We start from the raw sequence: 17,944 nt of genomic DNA on the forward strand, positions 1-17,944 counted from the left end.
CTATTGCTTACAGGTGAATAATATATAGAAGTATCCTGTATGTAGGGGTCACCATTGAGGGTCTAGTAATAATAATATAATATTAATATTGTTATAATAATAATAACAATAATAATAATATGACAAAGTAAAGTAAAGTGGGTGCCACAGCAACATGGTTCCGAGGTCCTAGGTTCTATCATTGTCACTGGTCACTGTCAGTAGGAAATTTTGCATGTTCTTCTCGTGTTTGCCTTGGTTTCCCCTAGGTACTTAGCACAGACTCCATAGAGAATTACTGCCTTGAGTTAGTTTGAGGGGGTGCAGGACCCACCGCGACCTTAATTAATATAAATAAGTACAACAAGTGATAATAATAATAATAATAATAATAATAATAATAATAATAACATGACATATAATAGTCGAGTAAAGTGGGTGCAACAGCAACATGGTTCCGAGGTCACAGGTTCTATCATTGTTTCTGGTCACTGTCAGTAGGAAATTTTGCATGTTCTTCTCGTGTTTGCCTTGGTTTCCCCTAGGTACTTAGCACAAGTTAGAGTTTGAGGATGGTGCAGGACCCACCGCGACCTTAATCAATATAATAAAAATAATAATAATAAAGAATTTATATGAATCCATTTTTATTTATATAATGATACAATTTTACCAATTTTATATTTCGCTACAGATGGAGAACGTCATCGGTTTTCGATTATACAGACTGTAGTAATGGCCTTAATCTTGTCACAAGACCTGCTCAATCGAGCCCATATAGTTTTCATGTCGATGTCCGCCATAGTGAATTCAGAGTGACCGGACACACAGAAAACCGTGTCAGAAATGTTTCTCTCTTCAGCTCTGCGCTCAGCTCTGACACATGCGGTACGTTTATTTTAATATGTTTTATCCTTCCTGTACAGTTTAATAGCTGGTTAACTGTCGTGCTGAAAGGCTTTGTGTTCATGATAGCGTACAAGGACAAGCTAAAGCCAGATAGCTAACAGGCTAAAGTTAGCTAACGGTCCTGCAGTCCTGTTGTGTCCTTGTACTGTACACTTACTGTTTATATTCACCGTGTTGTTTACTAATACTTTATTATTTTATACTTGTGAAGGTAGAGCACAAGAAATAAAATATTTGCTTGTTTAATATGAGAAGCCCTGGTCGTTTAATGTACTGCGTTAGCTTTGCAAAACATTTGTGTTGAACATTTGAGCATAGCTGCATAGCAAAGTAACATAATTTACCAAGTTATATAACATTATCGACTACTAGTAAGTACACCTGCTAATCCATGTAAACCTCCAATCAGTGTGTCATGTAGCAGCAGTGCAGTGCATTGAATATGATCAGAAGCTTTAGGTAATGTTTAGATAACACATCAGAATTAGAATCTAAGTCATCTAAGTGATTTTGACCCCTGCCTGGATGTTGGTGTCAGACAGGTTTAAGGATGACAGAAAATTCTGAGGTCTCTGCATTTTACCCTGTACATTCAAATCTTTACATACAATTGTGTGAATCACAAAAAAAAAAAACCCATAGTGAGTGGTATGGAATAAAGGAATATTTAGAAATCCATGCCACAGAGAATTATGGCTGTTTTGAACACAAATGGGGGATCCTAACCAGTATTAGTGGTCTTTTTTATGTTTTATTTGGCCAGTATGTGTTTATTATATGCACAGTTGCACACTATTAATTGTCAAAGACAAGTCAAGTCAAAGTTGCTTTATTGTCAATACTGCAATATGTACAGGACATACAGAGGATTGAAATTACGTTACTCTCTGACCCACAGTGCAACACTAAACATTAATTAAAACAATAAACCTAGAATAAAAGAAGAATATAAAAATAGAATAAACACATTGACACAAGAAGTATGAAAAATATAGCACTAAAATATAACAATTGAAAAATAGAGGTCCCAATATTAAAAACCTAGACATTTAAAGTGACAATGCAGATTTAGAAGTCTTTGTGTCAAACCAGTGCAATTACAACAGCAGTGCAAATTAGATGATTTATAGATAGTTTAAAGTGATCTTGGTGTAATCTGTACACCAATTTTTCCTGACTTAGTGCATGAAAGATATGCAAAATGTTGGCGCTGTCTTCAAAACGACTTACAATTGGGGCCAAATACAAGTAAAGCAATTGAAAGTTATGGTTCAACATTGGCAACTTCATCTTGGTAGGGCTTGAACAAGAGATCTTCTAATAAAGACTTCAGTACCTTAACCACTGAGTTACAACTGCCTCTATATATGTATTAATGTATAAACTCTATTTATGTGCCATAATACTGTCATAGTTATACAGTCCCAACTAATGATTTTATGGTCTATATATTATATTTCTATATATTTTTTTAACTGTAAATTACTGACCTTCACCAAGGTATCACTTGAGGACAGCAAGTACTTGGTTGACTATTGTTTATTCTTGATTCTTAAAGCTGTATTACATGTTTGTCTATGAATGTATACAAATCATGATGTAGTATAATGTTTAAAGGATGTATAATACATTGAGCCATATGGAACAATTGCTTATTGTTTTTAAACATTGGTCGGTGAGTAATCAAAGCATTGAGAGGAGGTGATATTCTGTAATAGCTCTGGGAAGAGCAATTTTTATTAGATCTTTGTAATGTCAAAAGAAATCATACAACTGGAAGTATGCATATTCTGTACTCTTGTACCAAAAAGATAAGATGTACTACCCAGCTTAATGTTTGTGCTTCTTTTAATTAATTAAAGCCCTTCACTGTCAGTGTGGTCATTTCATGTGTTTGATGTTTTTAGGGCAGACAAGTGCGGAGCCTCCACCAGTCTGCTGCCCGTTCTGGAGCAGGAGGACTCTTTGTGGTAGGAACTTTATTTGTCAATGCTTCTTTATTAATACTGTTTATTTGTTTGAAATGGTTGATATAACCAAGGCCAACCTCCGTCTGTTCCAGTTCACTAGAAAATGATCCATGCAGTTTAACACAGTGTTGGAGTTTAGGAGGACTTATCACTTATGTTATTTAGGTTCTGCAGAGCATAGCAATCGCACAAAAATATAAAATAGCATCATTTTAATTTTTCATTAACCTCTTTATCATATATACATATACATATAATATACATATATATCATATATACATATACATATAATATACATTGATAAGTACACCAAGGAAACATAAAATCAACAACAGTAATAACAAACACTAAAACATCAGATTTATTGTCCTGCTATAATGTAAACCAAGTACCAATAAACCTTTAATCTTTACTTTTTATACATTTTTGTACTTTGAAGCATCGTATTGTGACCAGGTTACTGGTGACACTCACAAGGGGGCAGCATCAGCTGAGTGACGTCCTGCTTTATTCTATTTATTCGTCACACCACTGAGATTATCTGAATGAGTTAAACAATATGTGTTTAAAAGTATATGTTTAATCAGTTTAAAAATGAGATACGTCTTTAAATTAAAATATATTTATATAATCAGTAATCTTCAATAATACCAGGCCCAGTTAAAAATAAGGCGGGCTGCATCAGGAAGGGCATCGGGTGTAAAAACCAGAATGATCCACTGTGTCCCTTAAATATTGGAGAAGCTTAAAGAAAAAAAAATAGACAAACCATCAAGATGACTTTATTTGGAATAGAGCTTTTATTAGCTTACAAAAATCAGGATAGGTAGACAGACAGACAGATAGATAATTCACTGATTAAGGATTGAATCTCACAGAATACAGATTTCATTTACTCAGATATGAAATATACAGTACAATTAAGTTTTATTTCTCTCATTTCAGCACAGAGATACAGCAGACAATAATCCAGATACCCCGTTTGAATTCACACCTGAAAACTTGAAGGTAAGAAAATCTCAACATAAAACAATGGTGGTTTAAAATCATTTGTTTGGTTTGCCTGTTTATATTAAATGTGCAAAGTAGGATGAACTACAAATACACTTTTTTAGGCTGTCAGTTAGATAAGTAAAGTAATTCAGTCTAGTTTAAATATGCTAGTAAGTGTCTGTGTTTTTTTTCTGACAGCGAGTTGAAGCTATAATAAGTAACTACCCCACTGGACATAAGCAGGCTGCTACCATCCCAGTCCTGGACTTGGCTCAGAGGCAACATGGTTGGCTCCCAATCTCAGCTATGAACAAGGTAAGAAGAACAAACAAACAACAAAAGTTTGTATTAATATGTACTGATATTACTTAGGTGTAGTTATACTTTCAATAATAATAAGTAATAATATCATAAACACATTCCTTAATAATTTAGGTAAACATGCATGACGTTAACAGTTGTATTATTTGTACCGATAGTTAGCGTCCATCTGCAGTTAAGTGTCCATCTGATTTAAGCACTTACATTTTGTGGTTATATATGTTATACGTAATCTAACAGTGTTATGTTACAAGAACAAAAGAAACAAAGCAGAGATGAGGAACACTGTGATGTGAAGCAGAACACCTGCCATAAAGAGATGAGGATGATTCCTTTCAGCTACTCTCGTTAGGGGTCGCCTCAGTAAAATATTGTTGACATCGTTTTTACGCTGGATGCCTTTCCTAATGTAAACATTTGGGTTTGGGACCAGCACTAAGGGGGCAGGACGTGTGTCCCAATTTGAATTAATTGCGGAAAGCAACAAATCATAATCACGTTGAATTCATGAGTACTAGATTAATTACATTTATGATCATCACAAATACCCAGTAGCACTTTTTGGTGGTGTGTCTCTTTTAATTGTTGGGTGAAACCATTGAAAAGAAAAAAAAGATAGTTCAATGATGAAATAAAACATCAATATAATTTAATAAAACATGTCACTTTGCCATCAAGCTTAAGTACCAATAATGCAGTCCATTATATTTAATACACTGACAAATGTATGTGCTTCTAAATATACTCAAGCAAGTTCACACCTCGGGGTTTTTTCTTTTCTTTTCTTTTTTTCTTTCCAGGTAGCCGAGATCTTAGATGTTCCCCCAATGAGAGTGTATGAGGTAGCTACGTTCTACACGATGTTCAACAGGCAGCCAGTTGGGAAGTACCACATCCAAGTGTGCACCACTACACCCTGTATGCTGTGCGATTCAGACAGCATTCTGCACGCCATCCAGAATAAACTGGGTAAGTACACAATCCTTACTTAAATGTTCGTGATCTTAGAGGTTGAATAAGCCTGTAAGTTCTAGTGAAAATCTGACATAGGCAGTGCTTTAAATTAACCAGATACCTTAACCAAATACTAGACAATCATAAAAGCTATGATACAAAGGTAGCCCATCAGACCCTATGCGGAGTTGAACCGCATCTCGGATGAGAGTGCCACCACCAGAGTCGCATGTAGGCGTGTTATAGCAGTGTTAACTACCTATAACTTTGTTATAGCAGTGTATCTACCTATAACTGTGTTATAGCAGTGTTACTACCTATAACTGCGTTGAAATCTAAAAATAACATTTTGTCTTACAAACATTATTCAACAGCAGAAAATGCAATTTTACTGCAGCAGTGAATATTCAACCTTTTTCCTCCCATACAGGTACAGCCCGTTTTGCCTGTTTCTTGTCACGTGGTTGGTTTATAGCATAAAAAAATTAAGTGATCCCTTAGTTACCAAATGTAATTGATAACTGGTACTAATTAGAATACACACCAGGACTTGGATTACTGGCAACCTTTATGAGGGTTAAGGGACTCTTACGAACCATACTAAAGCAGTTATCTTTAAATAGCTGAAACAGTAGTACGTCTTCCCAGAAGTGAATGGCCTAACCAAAAAAGGGGTTGCAAGGCAGAAACAAGTACAAACAAGCCTCACATTTTCCATAAAAGCATCTCGATGACCCTGAAGCCTTTAAGGATAATGGTCTGTGGACCAGTGAGTCACCCTGTGATGTTGAAGTAGAATGTCTGGGTCATCGGCATATCCAAAGCTTACGTGGATAGTTGGTTTATGCAACTAGACAACAGTCCAGAACCACATCTGAATATCTCAAAATAAAGATTTTGGAGTGGCCCGTTTAAACTCAATAGTTCAAGCCAGATAGTGGCAGATCCTTTTGCAGTTCATGAATGAAAGCCCTCTAATGTGGATGAATTTAAGCAAAAAAGACTGGCGGCAAAATGGAAGTGATATAATTTGTATGATGTGTGATTTATCAAACGTTTCTCTTAATATTTCCTCTTACAACTATAACAGTGTTGTCCTCCTATGACGCCAACTTGGTAGAAATGAAAATACAGTATCAACATAATACCAAGATGTCAATACTATTAAAAAAGGTCAGTTTTGGTGATCATTGTAGTCGATTATGTTCTATTGAGAGTGTTAATCATGATTAAAACATTTGTGCAGCCCTAATCTGGAATTTGAATCTAAATGTAGAAAATGCAAGCTAGGAGTGTTGGTTTGTTATCAGATGCCCTGGGTTCAGGCTTTTAAGTATCAACTTACATTTAGTTTGTGTTTCACTACCATGCGACACCCTGCAAAACAATAAAACATTACATTCAGGTATTGCACTGTCAAACATGTAAACTTAAATCCATAATTACTTAATATCTGTTGTACAAGTATCATTTGATCTGATTATTTGCAAACCATAAAACCTGAAGCCAGTCTTTGTGACTGTTAGGTGTCAAGGTTGGCGAGACCACATCAGATGGGCTGTTTACTCTAATAGAAGTGGAATGTCTTGGTGCTTGTGTAAATGCACCAATGGTCCAAATCAATGACAACTACTATGTAAGTAAATCATTTTGTCTTTTTTTTTACAGTACTTAAACATCAGCTCTAGCAGAAGCTGTTAATTTGTCTCGCCTTGTAACATGTAGTCTAAATGAATGGGGGGGGGGGGCTTTTGTATGTAGCCTTGGGCTTTACTTTTATTACTTATTTTAAGATGCCTTCTATTACTGCTTGCCATGTGGACATGCCTGGACAACTGTATTATCAGGTGCAACATACTTAACATTAGCTGATATACTAAAATGCATTATTTAGTGTGTTAACACTGTACTAGGTAAAGTTTACACATGAGTGTTAAACCCCACCTAAGAGAATTTGTAGCTAGTTAGCATTTGGCTAAGCGAGCTCTGTAACTAGAACGAAACAAGTCTGGCTTACTAGCTAAGCTGAATCTTTGATTCAGTGTTCGTATTCATCCAGCGATAACATAGTTAACTATTAATAAACAGGCAAAATAATGCTAGCCCAACAGCTGAAAAGTACTGTTACTTCAGTTTCAATCCTATTAAAAAATCAAGGGATAACTTTTACAATTCGATCCACCCGAGGTGGGGAATTATGCTGTTTTTATTAAGTTTAATGCAAACCATAATGCAGTAAAAGCTAAGTTATTTCGTACTGTTATTAATATGCACCACTGTTCTGGTCTGACTAATCTCTAATTTCTGCTGCAACATGCAGATGGTCGACATGCAAAATAAGGTGCAAACAATTTGTGCCTGTCCGACAGGAGTGACACCTGGTGTGGTTCTCTGCAGTTGTAGCCTATCCACTTGAAGTTTTCACATGTTGTGTGTTATTGGTGTTAATAAAGCTTTTCTGTCCTGTCTGCTTAAATCAGTATGGATATTGTACTCCTACCACTCATTAATATAGCTTTTTCCCTGTAAAACTGCTGCTACAATCAGCCATCTTCAGTCACAGTACCACCAACCACATCACGGTCACAATGCACCCCTCCCACCATTATTTTTCTAAATGTTATAAGTATATATAGCGACTGATCGTCATTAAAAACATTTATCAGCTTGTATGGTAAATTCCATTCTACTATTGGTCATGGGAAACTGCTTAAGAAGCTGCTTGGGTAATGATGCATATAATTGTAACCTTTCAGTTAAATGGAAAGTCATGTGCTGGGCTCTGCAGCTTAACATGGGCCAACAAGTTCCACTTCTACAGTTAAACATAAACCCTGCTGATAGAAGTGGCTGTTTGATGCTTATCTAAGATAAGCCTCTCTTTTTTTCACCTAAGGTGGACATTAGTCAGTGCTTATGCAACAGATATGGTGGGAAGGAATTTTATTGCTTATCTATTTTATTGTGTTATGGGTTTACAGGCATAACCTAGTTAAATGTTTGAGGGTTTTTTTTGTGTAATGTGTATATTTATGTATGCAAGGAAGTAAAAATTGCCCTGACTGGCCATTGTTGCTCATTCCATTGCAAAGCTCTGGTCTTGGCACAGGAGCCACCATTCTGAAACAGGACGGCCAATTGCAGTATGTTTCTGAAGTTGCATATTATAGGTCTATACATCCACCAGCCACCTTATTAGGTACATCATCCTGATACTGTACAGACCCTACCTTCGCCATTAAATTTAAGTCAATAGGTCACTAATGTACATTTATTTACACTTTTGTGGCACTGGGTTCAAATGACTTGTGCTATGAGACGTTGCATTATCATGATGGAACTAGCTATTATAAATTAAGGCCATGAAGGAATGCACTCAGGCTGCAGAATTCAATTAAAGCTTGACTGGAATTATGGGGCGCAATGTGTGCCAAGAAAACATTCCTCATACCGTTATCCTGCCACCAGCCTGTTGACACAGTGCAGGTGGGGTCCATTGATTCATGTTGTTTAAAATCAATTCTGAGATTACCACTGTTGTAAATAACGGTTATTTCAGCTACCATAGCCTTCCAGTCAGCTCTAAATAGATCGAGAGCCAGGTCTATTCTAATCCTGTCCGATCTCACAAATGCTCCTTCGGCTAAATGGGAACAAGTTAAGAACAACAGGAAGAAATATTGTGAAAAGGTCTCCCAGATAAGTGGAGGCACTTTTGGAAAGAGTTAAACTGAAGATGTTCATTAAGGCAGTGGCATTGGTGGCAATCTTAAACTAGCACAACAGGAGCTTGTGTTTGTAGATAAGGGGCAAAAAACAGCTTATAACAGAAGTCAGTCCTTAGCTATTGAATTAAGATTCAGGATTTGTCACAGTTACATACAACCTGCAGTGAAATGTTACCTGGCCCAGCTTTTGTATTAGTCATATCTTTTTCTCTACAAGCAAAGTGGCTATTCAAAGAAATCAGAAAAGTCCTTTCTTAAAATTTGCAGTGACTAACATTTTCATTTCTAAAATCAGTGTGTCAAACATAAAGCGTGAGTGTATAAACTTGACCCATTTCCTTTGTAGGAGGATCTAAAGCCTAGTGACATTGAGCAGATCATTGATGAACTGAAGGCTGGGAGAGTCCCCGCACCAGGACCCAGGTATGACTCTTTTATACTCTTAAAGAGTAGTACAGATACTATTGTGTCATTCTTTCCTATGAGGGGAGAAACTGGTAGAAAATGCATATTTATTGCCTTAAACAAGTACAGATGAATTACAACCATCATTGTAAAATATCTTGCATTTATACTTGTTACAAAATCCAATTTCGATATCCTTTTATCTTTTGGTTGGCTTGGTTTGCTGCCAGTAGTTTAACCACAGATTATAATGTATACTTATGACACTCTTGTTATCTGGTTACTTTACAATACAGCAAGTATTTAATAGCATTTAATAGGATGATAATAGCTACCCACACAGAAAGAACAGGTTACATTAAACACCAGATCACTAATAAATTATTGATGTTGTTTTTGCGATGTGTGCAGGAATGGCCGTTTCTCATGCGAGCCTGCTGGAGGTTTGACCTCTCTCACTGAACCTCCTCCTGGACCTGGTTTTGGAGTCAGAGCTGACTTATAACTTCACCAGAGCCCCTCGATTAACCAGTCCTTATGAATATCAGTTGGAATTGTGAGTGTAAATAAAAATGTTAAGTATACCTAGCAGCTCTGTCATCATTTGATTATAATTCTTAAGTATGTGTCATTTTATATAATATTATTAAATTATTTGAAAGGTATACTTTAATGATGTTAGGTATGCAGTACTATATGGTTTTGCACCTACCAGCAGAAATTGGGAACTTGAAGCACAAATTTCTGGACCTAAAAAAAAACAAAAAACATTTTGCCTAAAGTATAGTGTTTTTTTTTTATGAAACAAAGCTCTCTTAAAGAGATTTACAACCATAAAGTGCTAATAACCAGTGCTCTTCTGATTACTAGTCCAGTACCTTAACCACTGAGCTACCACATGCAATACAATCACCGTTCCAAACGTAACAGTTAGGCAGACTGTCCATTTTTTAAATTACCCAGGCATACGTGTTCCTTTCACAAACGTACTGTATAAACACGGGCTCTTATCTCTGTCGAACATGCATCTTCTTAGGAGCGGATGATAAATTATAATGGCAGCAGTCTGGATAGAATCAACCAGAAAACAAGAACGGATATAAGAGCTCAACTGAAAAGCACAGAAACTATAATTCTGTAAGTGTGGTTTCACATCAATCAGGGTTTTTACATAATTTACAGTATTTCATTATTTACATGCAATACTGCTTATATAATTATGCAGTGTGTCAGCACACCAGTAGCCCAGTTTTTTTCCACTAAAGGTTTGTTTACCTCAGTTGCAGTATGTATGCTACTAAAATCACATCCTTTTTTTATCTGAATGCTAATGGAGCTAAAGTTGATAAAAATGAAAGTAAGCACAACTTGGTTTGTTGTGCAGGTGTGTTCACAGTTTTGTTTCCTGTCATTAACAGACTCGGGTGGCGCAGTGGTAAGTTACACTAGGTTACTGCCACTGGGATTCAGGGTTAGAGTCCCCAGCTGTGCCATTTGCCAGTAGCACATCTACATACAGACTTGATTGGCTATGTCTGGCAATAGGGAGGGGTACCTCAAAATGGATGTCCTGTCTGGGGTGTGTTACTGTGTTATAGTCAGTGTTATAGCAGTCATATGATAAATGACTCAGACTCGGCTTTATTGTCATTCAAAACCATGTACATGATTAGAACGAAATGCAGTTACTTAGTATTAAATGGATCTAGTCCTTGAAAGTTTCAATGGGCTTAAAATACTACACTTTAACCATATTTATACAGAGAGCTGATTAAAGATTTAATTATTATTTATTTAATGTTATCAGAAAGCAACAAACATTACACAGCAAATTTCTGTCAATGTAACCCCAACAGTCTGTTAAGTCCAGCTCATTATTGTTTGATGGAGGATAAGATGCTTGATTTTAAAAACTTAAAATGTAACACAAATTTGGCACTGGTGGCGCAACAGTCTAATACATCAACCCGAGTCTCGGTGGTGCTACCGTCCTAGTCGGCCTTGCCAGAGGAAGAATCACGTTGCTGCTGCAAAAATGACTCCTAATGTCTGCTCAAGGCACCTACACAAGTGGTAGAGGAATACAGAAATATAGCATGTTCTTGACTTTCCCTCTGGGATTAATAAAGTCATCCATCCATCCATCCATCCATCCATCCACCCACCCACCTACCCACCCACCTACCCACCTACCTGTTATCATACCTGTTATCATACCTGTTATCATACCTGCACTGGACTAGTAAGTAGAAGGTCGCTGGTTCAAACCCCACCACTGCCAGGTTGCCACTGTTAGGCCCTTGAGCAAGGTCCTTAATCCTTAATTGCTTATACTCTATACTGTAAGGACAAGCTGGGTAGAACTTTGGGTTATTAATCAAAAGGTTAAGAGTTCGAATCCCGGCTCTGCCATGCTGCCACTGTTGGGCCCTTAATCAAGGCCCTTACCCCTCTCTCTACTCCAGGGGTGCCATACAATGGCTGACCCTGCGCTCTGACCCCAGCTCCCAAACAATCTGGGATATTTGTACTGTACATACACAATAATCTCCTAAACCCTCCCCTTTATGCCTTTGATGTTTTCATAACTTCCATGCAATGAGTCTGCTTTGTTATTGTAAGGATGTCTGTTTAAAAACTAAATCAAAAATGGAAAGATTCGGGACATTCATGCTATATTTTGCACATATGCAGGAACAAAACAAAAATCTGAGTGAGAATGAAGGCCGCCTGTGCTGAAGCTTCATGTTCGTGCTCGTCTGTGGAGCGCCCATCCCCCCCAGCACTACCGTCTCTCTCTCCCTTGCGATTTCAGCCTGTTCTGCAACATAATTATCAACACTGCGCATGCGCCGTACTACATAACTCAAATACTACTGCGCAACAACACAAGACAGTTTTCTGACTACATGCTCACGCTAAGCACATATTAAACACTTAAAAAGTTCCTAGCGCACAAGAAACAACATTTTATATGAATTTAAGACATAAAATATACATATTTACTGCAAATTCTGTAAACGCATCCTGAGCCTCAGACCCTTTCGAGAAAGTTCCCACTGGCTGCAGCGTCCAACGGAAAAGATGACGTCACCGGCCGAGCGTCACTTCGCCCCCTTCGCAAACATGCGCACAGACTGTTAAAAAACTGCGAAAATGAAGCGAGTTTTTACTTAACGCTGTAGTACACGAACACATCTTGGCTACTGCAACAGGGAAGAAAAAAAAAACACTGTTTTGATACTTGTTCTAGGGCTAGCATGCTCAAAATGGAGGAACGTATACAAAGAGCTAGCCAAATCGGGCGAGAGCGCAGCTTTTATAAGCTCGGTGCAGGGCTCGGGTGGTCACGTGACCCGGTTTAGTCCAACCAGCGAGTGTTTTTCTGCCAGGCTTTTCTTAGTGACCACCAGTGTAGCTGCGATGTTTTCAAACGGAGCTGGTAGAAACGTCACTCACTCGTAGTTTCATGATATTTCTGTAAAATTAAAAACCAGGCTGCTTACTGTTTATTTAAATAGTACATTTTATCTTTGGCTCGGTCGTGGATATTCAAGTGAAGCTGAAAGCATATTGCGAACGCGCGGTAAGTCTCCCTTCAGACTTCTTTTGACGGTAGTAAGCAAGCTAAGCTAGCTAACGTAGGTTGCCTGACTGCCTAAGCGGGCTGTTTTCCTATAGCGCGTACATGTGTCTGATTCTCTGTGCTTGTTTACTGCGTGGGTGTCATTATTTATGTCGTTATTTACATACTACACAAGTATAATATAATTTAGTCGCTATCGTTATTGTCTTAGCGGAAAGTGACAACCAGGCTTGGTGTGTAAGGACTTGGAGGGAATAAGAAGCTAGAAATGTGTCGTTTTCGAGAGTCGGTTCCTTGAGTCGACTCTTTGGATTGAACGTTGAGGCCAACTCACCGTAAAGAGCCGTTTATACTATGTTGACTATGTTTTCACATAAAATAATTTCTTTATTTAAAAGTACCGTACAGTGTTAAGAGGTAGGACTAAGAACAACAAAATGCTTACCACAAAAAAGAGAAGAATAACACATAAGTATTTGCAAATGTCCTCAGTCTGCAGCTCTTTCTAGAATACATAGCTTTAAAATGCAGACGTGTATCCTGTTAAAAACATAAATACAGACTTGGCCCTCATAAGATTACATCATTTAATTAAATAAATAAAAATGAGTATGCGTCATAAAAAAAAGCTAACTGGCTTTAGCTTTATTATTATATTCCTTTATGTTTAAACTTAAACTACTAAAAATCTGACTGATTAAAAGTTTATTTAAATTCAAATTTGTCACAAAACATGTTTCAATAAGAAGTAACAAAGAATATATCAGTTATTTAGGTCCTGAGGCAAAAATACAGGCTGAAAAACTGCATAAAATTTCTATTTATTAGTTGACTGATTCAATATAAATTGTAACTACAGGCAGACAGTTGGCAAACAAAACATTGTAATGGATGAATTTCATTATTCAGCTATTTTTTGGATATTACATAGAAGCAATACACATGCATTCATTGATAATACAGACAATACAGTACACTCATTAATTGACATGAACAAAAATGTATAAAACCTATTTATAAATCATCTTATATTACACATGCCGATAACCATGTGCATTATATTTTGCTATATCCTGGTTGAATCTCTCAGTCCATTACTGTGTGGCACCCACTTCACCAAGGTCAGTGGTGGTTTAATGGTTAAGGTACTGGACTGATAAGAACAACGTTGAGGGTTTAAGCCCCACCACCAATCTGTCACTGTTAGCCCTTGAGCAAGACCTTTAACCCTCAGATGCATAGATTGCATCCTGTCTCATTTGTAAGCAGCTTTGGCTAAAAGCATCTTTCAAATGTAAGATGTTCCAGCAGTGCCAATGTTCTGCCCTGACTGGTAAACAGCTAAACGGAATTACAAATGATATGGTATTCAAATGATTCAAATAGGAAGGTCATTTATAATTAACCTAGTATGAGCCAGTTTATGAAAATGTAGAATTGTAGAATCGAAATAAAGTTGGATAAAATAATTTCAGTAAGGTAACATTTGTCATTGCTAAAAGTTGAAGGTATTGTAGCTCCATGCTTTGACATTTATTTAAATACTTTTAGTGACAAGCAATGCAATAATTGGATAAATATACAAAAACGATAACTCGATGTTACTGATATTCCTGAACATAATGCTTGTTATAAAATACTATTTTACATTTGTTTATATTCACATTTCCACTGATTAAAACTAGAAATAGCAACCAAACAATACAAATGTGACACACATAAAGATACTGGAGTGTCTTGGAGATTTAGATTCAGATTTTTTTTCTGTGTTGTTCATAATATAAAATATAACCATGTATTTATATTATTCAGTTAGTTTTATTTAGACCTGTACAATATGGTGTGGCAAGACACCACAGAAACAGTTGTATTGCATGCTTTTACAAATTGTTGGCCAATATAATGATACAATTTGACTATAGTTATACTATTTTAACTAACAATTTAATTATTTTTAACCAATATCTTGCTAAATTGTTGTAGGTTAACCATTAAACAACACACTTAAAGCTGATTCATACATTAAACATAAACAGTACAACATGACAGTGATGCAGAACAAAAATGTGTGCATACATTTCAAGAGCAATTTTAGTGACAAGCAATGCACTATAATGTTAGATAGATACTTTCTACTCTATCTATCTATCTATCTATCTATCTATCTATCTATCTATCTATCTATCTATCTATCTATCTAATCTATCTATCTATCTATCTATCTATCTATCTAATCTATCTATCTATCTATCTATCTATCTATCTATCTATCTATCTATCTATCTATATATATATATATATATCTAACATTATAGTGCATTGCTTGTCACTAAAATTGCTCTTGAAATGTATGCACACATTTTTGTTACATTTCCAAACCAAGAACAAAAGGACCAATATAGCTCATTTTGACCGTGTTAAACTGACAATTCTACTGAACCGAACAGCCGTGTAGGGGATAAAAGAAGGATTCGACTCGCATTGGTGCGTTGAGTCAGTTTATTTGACTCACTGAAAAGAGCCGGAATGCCCATCACTGTGCTGAGCGAAGCTAACATGGCTAGCACAGCTAGAGAAGCGTTATTGTCTGCGTCTGTTAGGGTGGCGCAGTCTGCAACACTCACAATTAGCAGCGTTTTCTCTTCTAACTAAACCTCTCATACTTAAATCTGTGTCTAATTCAACTCTACTACACCTCAACGTTTTGGTTAGTGTTATTTTGCTATTTATGAAAGGACCTTCCCAAATGTGAACGCATTTGCTGACAGATGTACTATACTCCTGATATGTACACGTTATTTACCCATTAGATATTCATGTTCGTTGTATGTATTGCAGAAGCACTGATGCAGGTGAAAGCCGGTGTGTTTATTGTTTATCGTGGCTGTATTGTAGCTCCTGGTCGCTTCTGCGCCACGCGACAGCTCGTGCAAAACAGCGCGTTTGTAGGCACTGCGTTTGGGGGGTGTGTTACCACAAAGCTCCATTCCCTTCAGTCCTCAGAGCAAGAAGCTCTTTGTCTAAAGGACGAGCCCGGCAGCCGACAAGCCTTCCTTCTTTCTTTCAGTTCTCACGTTTAGCTTCTCTCAAGCATATTTTAAAGGACCAAGAGCTACTACGTTGTTTACTAGGACACCATTTGAATTGACGCAAAGCTCAGCACGCTTTACATCGTGAAGCACCAATTACGCACAAGGTTCAATATCAGATGTTACCTGTAGTAACTCGATATTAGTAATATTCCTGAACATAATGCTCGTTATAAAATACAATTTTTACATTTGTTTATGTTTACATTTCTATTCAATAAACCTAGAAAAAAACAAAGAATATCAGTAAACATATGTCCTATGATTAATATGAATATAACGTTATAACTATAGCTATTTACATATATGGAATTATATCTATGTATGTATATAGTAGTATGTACATAGATATAATTCCATATATGTAAATAGCTATAGTTATAACTTTATATTCATATTAATCATAGGACATATGTTTACTGATATTCTCTGGGGTTTTTTTTTGCACAATGCTGCTATTTGCACTTCTGGTAGATGCTAACTACATTTCGTTGCCTTGTACCTGTACTGAGCAATGACAATAAAGTTCTGTTTGTCTGTCTGTCTGTCTGTCTATCTATCTATCTATTGCAGTGTCCTAGGATTTAGATTTCTTTCCTGTGTTGTTCATAATATACACCAATAAGGCATAACATTATGACCACCTCCTTGTTTCTACACACACTGCCCATTTTATCACCTCCACTTACCATATAGAAGCACTTTGTAGTTCTACAATTACTGACTGTAGTCCACCTGTTTTTCTGCATGTTTGTTAGCCCCCTTTCATGCTGTTCTTCTATCATCAGGACCACCACAGAGCAGGTATTATTTGGGTGGTGGATGATTTTCAGCACTGCAGTGACACTGACATGGTGGTGTGTGTTAGTGTGTGTTGTGCTGGTATGAGTGGATCAGACACAGCAGCGCTGATGGAGTTTTTAAACACCTCACTGTTACCGCTGGACTAAGAATAGTCCACCAACCAAAAACATCCAGCCAACAGCACCTTGTGACCACTGATCATAGTCTAGAAGATGACCAACTCAAATAGCAGCAATAGATGCACGATCGTCTCTGACTTTACATCTACAAGGTGGACCAACTAGGTAGGAGTGTCTAATAGAGTGGACAGTGAGTGGACACGGTATTTAAAAACTTCAGCTGTGCTGCTTTGTCTGATCCACTCATACCAGCACAACACACACTAACACACCACCACCATGTCAGTGTCACTAGTGCTGAGAATGATCCACCACCTAAATAATGCCTGCTCTGTGGGGGTCCTGACCATTGAAGAACAGGGTGAAAACAGGCTAAAAGGTAGAGAAACAGATGGACTACAGTCGGTAATTGTAGAACTACAAAGTGCTCCTATATGGTAGGTGGAGGTGATAAAATGGACAGTGAGTGTAGAAACAAGGAGGTGGTCATAATGTTATGCCTATTCAGTGTAAAACATTAACATGCATTTATATTAGTCACATTTTTTAAATCAGACCTATCCAATATAGTGTGGCAAGGAACCACTGTAATATTTGTATTGCATGCTTTTACAAATGGGTGGGCAATATTGTGTAGTTCATTATTTAGAATGTATATTTTAAACAAAGAACGTTAGTACAAGTACAAATTAGTACAACATTACTTAATATAAGAAGGTATGACATGAGGCATAATATTAATATCATGTTTGTTGAGAGATAACATTACACACCAAGATTTGCAAAGTCACAGTGCTCTTCTGTAAGGGAGAGGGTTGAATTTCAAAGTCAAATCTCATCAGAGTGACAGATTTTCCCCTCAGTGTCAGTAATAAATGCTATAATCAGATTTTGATTTAAATATTAACTACAGACTGTTATTGTTATAGTTGATGTTGTATAATATTATCGGTTATAATCGAATTGTTGATATCCTTTATTCAAAGTTTGTGTTAGTTATTTTAATTATCTTATAAACTTGACAGTAATGCACCAATGGATATACACATTATAAAGATGCATTTTACTCTGTATTTCAAGCTTTGTA

General features: G+C 36.7%; 2 protein-coding genes across 2 annotated transcripts in view; both read left to right on the plus strand.

Moving 5' to 3' along the window:
* Positions 1 to 757: 757 nt before the first annotated feature.
* Positions 758 to 9,843, plus strand: ndufv2 (NADH:ubiquinone oxidoreductase core subunit V2). The gene is made up of 8 exons (XM_062987338.1): positions 758 to 867; positions 2,796 to 2,858; positions 3,804 to 3,866; positions 4,050 to 4,166; positions 4,973 to 5,141; positions 6,653 to 6,762; positions 9,201 to 9,277; positions 9,671 to 9,843. The coding sequence occupies exons 1-8, from the start codon at positions 826 to 828 to the stop codon at positions 9,762 to 9,764; spliced, it is 735 nt and encodes a 244-aa protein (XP_062843408.1). The 5' UTR covers positions 758 to 825; the 3' UTR covers positions 9,765 to 9,843.
* Positions 9,844 to 12,706: 2,863 nt separating this feature from the next.
* ankrd12 (ankyrin repeat domain 12) overlaps positions 12,707 to 17,944 on the plus strand; it is a 30,615-nt gene continuing 25,377 nt past the window's right edge. The window contains exon 1 of the mRNA XM_062987403.1: positions 12,707 to 12,845. The gene's annotated coding sequence lies outside the window, so the exon portion shown is untranslated. The remainder of the gene's footprint in view (positions 12,846 to 17,944) is intronic.

Source organism: Trichomycterus rosablanca, chromosome 25 (genome assembly GCF_030014385.1).
Source record: "Trichomycterus rosablanca isolate fTriRos1 chromosome 25, fTriRos1.hap1, whole genome shotgun sequence".
In the NCBI taxonomy this organism is placed as follows: domain Eukaryota; kingdom Metazoa; phylum Chordata; class Actinopteri; order Siluriformes; family Trichomycteridae; genus Trichomycterus; species Trichomycterus rosablanca.